Source organism: Haplochromis burtoni, unplaced genomic scaffold (assembly GCF_018398535.1).
Source record: "Haplochromis burtoni strain Fernald_Lab_line unplaced genomic scaffold, NCSU_Asbu1 Contig_462, whole genome shotgun sequence".
Classification (NCBI taxonomy): Eukaryota; Metazoa; Chordata; class Actinopteri; order Cichliformes; family Cichlidae; genus Haplochromis; species Haplochromis burtoni.
Window position 1 is genome coordinate 60,812 of NW_024582823.1, and position 10,494 is coordinate 71,305.

Sequence of the window (10,494 nt, forward strand, 5' to 3'; positions counted from 1 at the left end):
CACACACACACACACACACACACACACACACACACACACACATGCAGTGCTTTGGAAAAGTTCTCAGGAATCTTGCCACATCTCATCAGTGTTTCCACAACCAGTGATGAAGCAAGTTGAGAAAGAGTCTCCTACTTTGCTGTGAGCTAACGGTTACTGCAACACGTGGTGCCCCCCCCCAGCAATCCTGTCCTCACTGCAGGGGTAAATTTGTGTATTTGTGTTTGCGCAGTACTATATGTGTATCCTCACATGTGTGGGTTTTAAGTGTGAGAGAAATTTCAATTTTATTTATATCATGCTAAATCACAACAACAGTTGCCTCAAGGTGTTTTATATTGTAAGGTAAAGACCCTACAATAACACAGAGAAAACAGAGAAAACATATCATATGAGCCCCTATGAGTAAGCTTTTTGGTGACAGTGGGAAGGAGAAACTCCCTTTTAACAGGAAGAAACCTCCAGCAGAGCCAGGCTCAGGGAGGGACTGGCATCTGCCGCTACCGGTTGGAGGTGAGGGGAGAAAGATGGTACAAAGACGCGCAGTGGCAGAGTTCCAGAGATGACTAATAACTAATGATTGCAGAGAAGTGTATAAACGCATAGTGGGTGAGAAAGGTGGCTGAAAAAGAGAAACTCAATGCATCATGGGAATTCCCCAGCAGCCTAAACCTATTGCAGTATAACCAAGGGAGGATTAACGGTGACCTGATCCAGCCCTAAATATATGCTTTATCAAAGATGAAAGTTTTAAGCCTAATCTTAAAAGTAGAGATAGTGTCTGTCTCCCGAATTCAAACTGGAAGCTGGTTCTACAGAAGAGGGGCCTGAAAACTGAAGGCTCTCCCTCCCATTCTACTTTTAAATACTCTAGGAACAACAAGTAGGCCTGCAGTCTGGCAGTGCAGTACTGTGCTGGGGTGATGCAGTGCTATAAGGTCATTAAGATAAGATGGGGCCTTATTATTCAACACCTTGTATGCATGGAGAAGGATTTTAAATTCGATCTAGCATTTAACAGGCAGAGACATGCTGTTGCTTTCTAGTCCCTGTCAGTACTCTTGCTGCACCATTTTAGATTAACTGAAGGCCTTTTAGGAAGTTTTTACAACATCCTGATTATAACGAATTACAGTAGTCCCGCCTAGAACTAGTTTTTCAGCGTCAGTCTGAGACAGTATGTTTTCTAAAATAATCAGTAGTCAAGAGAATAAAATATTATATTATACATATTGCCAGTATTACAAATGAAATCTATATATGTGTAATTTAGCATGAATTGACATTGAAATCGTTGAGATTTAACAGAACTTTTACAGTCATTGGTGGTCAAAAGGCGGGTTCACTGTGACATCATAATTTTCAGCAGAAACACTTTTTTTCATTCACTTTTTGTCAGTGCCATAACTCAGGAAGAGAAGGGGAATATATTTCACCAAACTGCTGACACTAATTATTCGTGCACACCTACTAAAGTCTTCAGTGCAACTAATTATACGAGTCTGCCCTGACATTCTATTTACACTTTGAAAACCACTGAAATATACCTCTAGTAGTCTATAATAGTAGGGTGCAAGTACAGTAGGTAGGTAAGATGATATTTAAAGCATTAAAAACACATAAACCATTGTACAAATTACATATGCAGTCATACTGATGGCCGCTCCGCTTGTGCAGCTTTCCTTCTTTAATCTACTTTTCTTTTTTGTATTATATCTTTCTGAATCCTTATGTGATTTGTTACAGGGAAAGAAAAAGGGCAGAGCTTTTAGACATGCAGTAAAGGAAGCAGAACCATTTGCACAACAGATCCAGACCGACCGAAACTCCCCTAAGGTTTTGCCAACAGAGCTTATGAAGGGCCCCAGCACCTTGAAGACAGAAGTGTCTCCTCTGAAGAGCACAAAGAAAAATCACAAAGTGACTTCAAACAGCAAAGAGAACATCACCAAGGAGTCCAGCAACATCAAAACTTCAGAAAACAGGCAAGCTCAAAAGCAGCTCCCGCATTTTAAATCATCACAGCAAGATAAGAGGAAACCGTCAGAGCATAGCACAAAAACACAACAGACGCTGACAGATGCACAGGAGAGAGTGACTGAAGTGAAGCACAAGACGAGGAAAACTGAGGATTTGAGAGAAAGTAATAAACCGAATGAAGAGGATAACAGCTCTCTGAAGAAAGGCTTGACAAGGACCCCAAAAAAGGAGACAAAGAAATCATCATCTTTAGATCCGAAATCTCCTTCTATCAAGGTCAGTAAAGTGAATCAAGCAGCCAGTCTAGCATCCACAGAAAATGCCGTAAAGGAAAATGAAGCAACTCAGAGGGGAAGTGATGACGTCAAACCTGTTGAAGTGGCGAGTCAGGGGACACGGCGAGTCAAATCGACTCTAACAAAAGATCAGCACAAGGTTAAATCTGTACCAGGAGTGGATGCTAAATCGCCAGCAGCACAGGAAGAAAACACAACACCTTTTAAGGCTGAAACCAAGAAATCTGTCTCCAGAAAAACACCATTGCAAGTTAAGGGAAAATTGCAAGAGCTTAAACCAACACCAGTCAAGGATCAAAGTAAATGTGCAGAAAATCCCCTCATTGAAGGTGAAAGCAAAGAAAAGTGTGAGGAAAATGAGTTAAATTGTGTCAAAGACGCCACTCTGAAGATGAAAGGTGGAACTGTGGATGAGCAGAAATTGTCAAAAATAAAGGACAAAAAGACGGCAAAAACAAAACGAAGAGGAGGAGGCAAGGAAGAGGAAATCAGAGTTAAAGGTGAGGGGGATGTTGACTCTGAGAATAAGATGAAGGCTAAACCAAAGAGTGAAGCTTCCAGCCTGCCGTCATCTCAGCAGGATACACCTACAGAAGTGAGAGGTAACCCAATTTCCCCTCAAAGCCCAGAAGTGGATTCTCCTAGAGCTGCAAAACCCCTGCAAGGCGCTAAGCTTGTTGTTATGGATTCCCGTGTTTCTGAAACAGATGAAGAGGACACTCGGGGCAAGAATGGGGGAAAAACAAATTGGGGAGAAATTCTCAGTAATTCAGCGTCGCTTCTTCCAGTTGCTGGGATTGCAGGTGCAGCTATTGAGGTCCTTCGTGAGGCAGTGACAAGTGTGCAGTCTGACAGTGACAAAGCCACCTCGACACCCTCTAAAACGCTCAGTAAAGTCAGACAATTCACGAAGCAAAGTGCAGTTACGGAGCCGTCCTTGTGCTCCACATTGTCACATTTTTCTTCCTCGAATGAAACGGAGGATGGCCTGAAGACAGATGCTCAAGCTGGTGTTCCATCGGAATCTGTAAATGAATCCCAAGAAGTAGAAAATGATGACAGCAGTCGTGATCCATCAGAGGGGGAGGCAGTGAAAGGGGGCCTGTCTGAGCAGATCAGGGGTGAACACATGGAAGATTCACAAAAAGAAGTGGAGGAGAAATCCGACAAGGCATCTGGAGAGGATGAAGATTCTGAGGATGGGGGAAAGAATGAAGATGAAGATGTCGAGAGTGGAAGTGACAGTGAAGATAAAAGGGAAGAATGTGAGAGTAGTAGTGACAAAGAAACAGAAGAGGAGAGCAATACGGGAGAGGGAGAGGAAGATAATGTATCTGAGGAAGAAGAGGGTGACGAGAAAACAAGCAGGAGTGATGAAGATGAAGGGAGTGATAAAACTAATGCTGCTGAAACTGAAGGAGAGGAAGAAAGCAGTAAGAAGACAAGTGACGGATTGAGTGACTCTGATATGAGTGAAGGAGCTGAGGAGGAAGAGGAGGAAGGTGAAAATGAAGAGTCCAGTGATGAAGAGAGTAAAGAGGATAAAGAGGAAGAGAGCAAGATGAGTGAGGATGAAGAGAAGAAAAGCGGTGATGAATCAGAGAGCGATGAGAGCACGAACCGAGAGTCAGAGGGGGAGGAGGACAGAGAGGAAGGAGACACTGCAGAATCTGCCAAAACTGAAGAAGAAGAAGAAAATGATGAAGATGAAGAGGGCGAAACTGAGGAACAAAATGATGCCTCCACAGAAAATGAGGATGAGGAGAAGGACTCTGTTGAAGATGAAGAGGCAGATAAGAGTGAAGGAGAGCAAGACAGTGATAAGGGAGAGGAGGAAGAAGATAGCGAGGCTGATGAAGAGGAACTCCAAGATGAAAAAAGTGATGAAGAAGAAGAGGAAGAAGGAGGTGAGGAAAGGGAAGAAAGTGAGTCCGTAGGTGATGGGGAAGCTGAGACAGAAGATGGAGAGGATGAGGACAAAGAAGAGAGTGAGGAGGAGGAAGAGTCTGCAGAAGAGGAAGAGGAAGAAGAGGAGGAGGATACAGGGGACGAAGACATAGAAGAAGAGGAAGAGAAGGAGGATACAGGGGATGATGAAGAAGAAGAAGCTGAGGAAGAGAATGAAAGTGAGGAAGAGGAGAAACCAAAAGGAAAAAATAAAAGCATGGAGCCTGCTAAAAAAAATCTGTTAGAGAGTGATGAAGGGGAGGAGGAGGAGGAGGAGGGGGAGGGGGAAGGTGAGGAGGAAGGGGAAGAAGAGGAAGAACAGCAAAAACAGACAAGGCTAAGAGGAAAAAGGAAAGACATGAAAGGTAATGATGAGGAAACTGATGATGAAGATGAGGATAGTGAGGAAGAGGGTGATGAAGAAGAAAGGGATGAAGAGAATAAGGAAAAGGGAAATGAGAACCAGGAGGAGGAGGAGGCAGAAGAAGAGGGAATTGAGGAAGAGGAAGAAGGAGATGAAAATGAAGAAGAAGAGGAGGAGAATGAGGAAGAGGAGGACCAAGCAAAATTAGCAAAGAAAAAAAAAGAGAAGCGACAGAAACCGCCACCAGACCGAAGCAGCAAACAGAAAGAAGCACCCAAACCAGCACCGAGGACCAGGCAGAGAGCTGCAGGGGGGGCGAAAGCTGAGGACTCTCAGCAGTTCTGGAACGATGTCCTGCCTCAATACCTAGACCTGCAGTGACCACGCCCACGGTGAAGCCACACCCACAGAAATCTCAGCTAAACACGAGCTTCGTCTGAGTTATTCTTTATGCTCTGAAAACACATAACAAGTGTGTCTAAGCACTTTTCAAAAACCCTTACACTGTCCAAGGCAGTCAAGACATTTATACTGCAATCTAAGTTTTGTCAAGAACTATTTTCATGTGCGTATTGATATCCATGTGGTGCTCTGTGTAGAACAACACTAAAGTGGTGTATTTGGCACTACCTTTGTCAGGATCCTGGGTCTCCTGATCCAGCGTTTTTAGTTCTTTGTGATTTTTGTATTTTGTACTTGTGTGATTTATTCTATGGTTTCTAGTTTTGATCCCCTGCCCTTCATGTTTCTCTGTGCCCGCTCTGTTCCGTGTAAGTCTCTGTATTTCTTAGTTGCTGTCTCCACCGTGTCAACTTCGCGTCTCCGTGTTATACTTCCTGTTTTACTTTGAAGGTCTGTGTCTTATGTGAATGTGTTCTGCTTTGCTTCCTTGTCTCGTCAGTTCTGATTTCTCCCAGCTGTGCCCTCCTTCTGTGTCTCATTCCCCTCGTTACTTCCCAGTGTATTTAAACCCTGTGTTTCTCTGAGTCAGTGTCGTGTTGTCCCTCAAGCTGTGTGTTTCCTCATGTTCCTCTCTGTAAATTGTAGTTCATATTTTCCCCAGTTTAGTTTTGTATGACTTCCCCTGCCAGCAAATAAAGCTGAGTTCTTTGTGTTTAAACCTTGTACCTGAGCGCCTGCATTTTGGGTCTGGCTCCTGCCTTCCACACAGCGCTTCTTGACAACCTTAGCTTAAACCTTAGCTTGAGGGCACTGAAGCCAAAATGTGAACACATAGACTTGACATGACTTAACTGTTTTGCGAATTTGCTTATTTTGCACATGAGTGACATTGATATTTATAAAGAAAACACACTGAGAATGACATACAATAATAATAATGATATGGAGGTACGACACACTAGGTTCCAAAGAAGCTCAATAGCTGCAGCTGTTGAAACAAATGAACGTTTAAGATAACATGATTATGTTCAATGGACACATATATTTCCAGGTTTCAGTGTATCTAATTACGCTGCGATACTCACGAGTCACTTGGATGGATGTATAGCTAACAAACTGAGAGCAAATGTACCTAAAGTAACTGGTGATGGTATGTTCCTATATTGTCTTAACCCTAATCAGAGTGTTTATGTATTTATTATAGAGCCTTGAATTGAATACTGTATAATTTTCTAATGTATATCTAGGCTCCAGTCTTCCACCTGTTCTGATGAATGTATATAAAATACTGAAAACAGCTTTTTTATGAGTCAGTTATTTCAGAATATTTCATATTTGTCAAAACAAGTCCACATATTACGTTTGCAGCGAAAAAGTGTACAATGAAGTACTGAAACATGTCACACAGAAATAGGAGAAAACTTGTGTTGATCACAGTGTAGTTAATAGAAAAAGATAATTGATAATAGAGAAAGCATTTTGATGTGTGAGTGTTGTTTTTAAGACAAAAACATCATTCAGTTGGGCTTAAGTTAAATATGCACACATATTTCTGTTTTAAGGCTCTTCAGACATGCTCCACTACATCAACCAGCTGTGTCTGTTATCTGATGCTGAACAGAGTTTTTACAGTGGGTTTTTCAGAGCACCTTCATTAGAAACTGCTGCCTGCTGCAGATTAAAATGAGTAATTTGTGGCCACTCAGCTTAGAATAATAAGACAAATGTTATTGTTAAGATAGGACAGCATTTGAGTGACAATAATTATTTTTTTAATGCACATGTTTTTCTTCTTTGGGAAAAACATTCTGCAAAAATTACCCACAAGTCTGCTTACAGTGCTTACAAGGAGTTTCAGATGTTAGAAAAGGTATGCTTGGAGGAGTAAAGGTGAGGCTTTCAAACCTAAGAACAGCTGTCAAGCATGGTGGCAGGTGATAGTAGCATACTCTGGGCTGTTAAAACGGCTTTTTACTTTTTCCTCGGGAGTGCAGGTCTGCCTCAGGGCAGAGTCAAAGACCTCAATTCTTCTCCTCACACTTGGACAGCAGCCCCACATTAAGTGGGCGTGTGCAGCACACGTTGCCAGATTGTCTTCACCTCCATGCCCCGATCAGTAATAATCTGTTCTCTCTGTTCCCTCCTGCTGTCAGCTGAACCCCGTTAATTGGTCTCCAGTCTCCTGCCTTTTGTCAGTGGAGCAAGTCCAAATGTTTTCTCAAAACCCGTAATCAAGCCCTACAAACCGAACCCCTAAAGCACCCTGGGGGATAATTAACTACACATTACTGGGTTGTATGTATACTTTTAACCAATCAATTTAAACTTGCAGCTCAAAGAAATCATCAAAAGCCCAAATTTTATCAGGATGCATAAAAATTATGTAGAAATCTTTCTTATTTATTTGTAATAATTCACTGATTTAAATTTTACATTCAGCATATGGCTCAAGTTCAGTTATTCTTTGCTACCTTGATGTTGACTAAATTCCTGCAACACTACTTTGTGTTTACACTAGGCACAATTCTTGTCTTGAGCTGGATCAGAAAGCAGCTCTTGCCTGTAAACAACAGTTAAACTCATCGGACTAAATCCAGAGACGGTCCTAAGACAAAATTACTGGTGGTAACCAGCACAACAAAGTGTTAAACGAATCAACCAAAGCCAAGACGGTCACCTGAACCCACATATAATTACTGCTCTGGAGATCCTCTCACAGTCGTTTCACTGCACGCCCCTCTTTCCTGTTCCCTGTCGAGACAAGGAGAGTTTTGACACCTTCATGTGTGGACTCGCTCTGCTGCACTACACACTACACAGGGTTTCTATCCAAACCTCATGCTTGTCTTAGACAGAAAATTAAACACCAATTAGTCCTGCAGGAGCTCTGTACTCTCTCAGCTTTTCTGCAGTGCGTGCATGTACACGTGTTATGAAACAGAGTAATCATTAGCTCTAGAAGACTGTCAAGTAAACATCAAGTCAGATCTTGCAAAAAACATACTACAGAAACAGCTTCTGTTTCAGCTATAGGAGACAAAACACTAAAGACAGATCATGATGGTTACTATAGAACATCTCATCAGAGTCAGAGTATTGTTGCTAGGAAACAACTTGGATTCAGCTCGACTTCTTATAAAATGTTCATCATTAGGAAACTGAAACAGGGAGCAAACTTGTGCCAAAGTTTCCATGTTGCACTGTTTCTGCAGCTCTCCAGTGGTGATGAAAGAGCAGAGCGGCTCAGCATAAAGGTTAATATAATTTAAACCCTATCAGGTAAACAGAGCTGGTTCACACCAGACATTTTGACTTGTGAAACACAAACACAATGAACGGCTAACATTACTAAGTGCTGAGCTGTGCTGCTGTAAGCAGCCATTGTTTATGTGATATTATTTTCAGCTGTTATGACAGAATGGATGTGACTTATTAAGGGGACGAGAAAGAAACAAGAGCTCTCTGCGGGGGAATATTTCAGCTTCCAAAAGGGAACAGAGCAGAGAAAACGGCCACAACAATACACATTGTAAACACTCGTTTACAATCATAAATGATTTCATTAACACTCAACTTTACAAATATACAGAAGTTCAGACAAAATTTGTAACGGTTTACTAACTACAACCTTTTAATGTTTATTTTACTTTACCTTTACTTTTACTGAATTATTTTATATTCTGGTGAAACATGCAATGCTTTGAACATAAACTTAAAGCAAACAAACAAAAATCAAAAGTCCTGCCTTCGCTAAACTAAGAGTACCAAATATTATACTATTCTACATGCAAACAAGATCATAAATAAAAGTGTCGGCAGTGCGGTATGTGCATGCGTAATTTTATATCTGTCACATTTAGGTTCGTTAAGTGTTTGGATGATGCACATTGTTCTTGTTAATAGTTGAATAAAGTCTAGAATCCATTGAGATGTTCTGCTTGACCTTCCTTGCTTTTCTGCTTGGCCTTGAGAAACTCCTGGGTTGCCTTTGCAGCCATGCGATAACACTGCCTCCACTGTGTTTGACAGATGCTTTGGATGATGAGCAGTCTCTCTCCTCCTCCATACTTGTCTCTGCTCATCATTCTGCTACAAGTTCATCAGAACTGTGCAGGCGCCTTTAAATGCTTGCTGCCAAAGTCTAACCTAGCCCCATATTCATTAGGGTAACCAGCTGTCTGCACCTTGTTGTAAAATCTTCTGTGTTTACATTCATGAACTCTTGATTGTAGACTTTTAAAATGATGTGTTTGCAGAGTCATAAGTACAAAAGCTTTGTGGCTCCAGTTATATCTAATTTTATAAAATACTATTCAGTGGTTCACTCTGTAAATTAACCATAAATATTTTCTACTTGCAGTTTTAGATCAGTGATAGAAAAGGCATTCAGAGGCTTAATATCCTAATAATTCAATTCAGATTTACTTATATTGGACTAAATTACAACAACATTTCCCTGAAGGTGCTTTATATAGTAAGATAAATCCTACAATATTAGAAAGAACCCCTAACAATCACACGACTCAAGCACTTTGGCAACAGTGGGAAGGAAAAAATCCTTTTTAACAGGAAGAAACCTCATAAAGAACCAAGCTCAGGGAGGGGCAGCCATCTGCTGCAATTGGTTGGTGGTAAGAGGAGGGGAAAGAAAAGAGAGCAGAAGGAGATAGGACAAAAAATAAAGTGTCATATCTCAGATTTTTTTTTTTTAATTCTTGGACTCTAAGGTTGCTCTGTGATTCACAGCTCAAAATTATAATTTTATGTCTAATACTACTACCATCCACTGTCTTAAAGAAGCTATTTTAGCTTATTTCCCTCTCTCTTTAAGGCAAGTTGCTTCTGATTGGTTACCCCTTGCAAACAGCAGGTAGGTGGGGATTGTGTGCTCACAGTCAGGCGTGTATGCTTGAGATGACCATATTAGGGATATCCGCTCTCACTGACGTCACACAGAGTTAAAAGTGTAAAAAAACGCGTTTGGCCAGTCTGAAGCCTGAACTCTTGGCTCACAGAGATTACTGACCTCATTATTTTGAAGTTTGGACATGTTTGTAAAATAAAATTAAATATACCCAAGTGTGCATAAAAGCCCCCTTCCATTTCTCACATTAAATGTGATAGATTAAAGAACTCACACTCTAATAAAAGCTTGTTTGATGATGTGTGTGAAAAACACTGCTGCGAGGCTACTTTTATCTTCATTTTAAATCAACTTGCTAAAAAAAGGCAAGAAAGGCTCTGAGTTTTCTGAAGATTTATGATTTTTTCTGGAAAAACTTTAAAAAGATTCACTGGAATTACAAACTGGTTGTACAACTGGCTGATACTTGTCACTTTTGAAAAGTGTCCATCTGATTTTAAACTAGGCTGAAATCTAAAATCTGTTAAAGATGTTGAAACTCTGTACAAAGTGCTATTGCAACACACTCTGAAACTCTCTCCCACTGAGCCGAGTTCTGTGGTCTCTTTTAAAAAGGAGCTGAAAATGTTGCTTGCAGGTAA

At 41.1% G+C, this 10,494-nt stretch overlaps 1 protein-coding gene across 1 annotated transcript in view; it reads left to right on the plus strand.

The window, feature by feature from the left end:
• rpgra (retinitis pigmentosa GTPase regulator a) overlaps positions 1-5,491 on the plus strand; it is a 15,989-nt gene extending 10,498 nt beyond the window's left edge. The window contains exon 13 of the mRNA XM_042213647.1: positions 1,747-5,491. Within this exon, the coding sequence (XP_042069581.1) occupies positions 1,747-4,968 (3,222 nt within the window). The 3' untranslated portion in view covers positions 4,969-5,491. The remainder of the gene's footprint in view (positions 1-1,746) is intronic.
• The last annotated feature ends 5,003 nt before the right edge of the window (positions 5,492-10,494 follow it).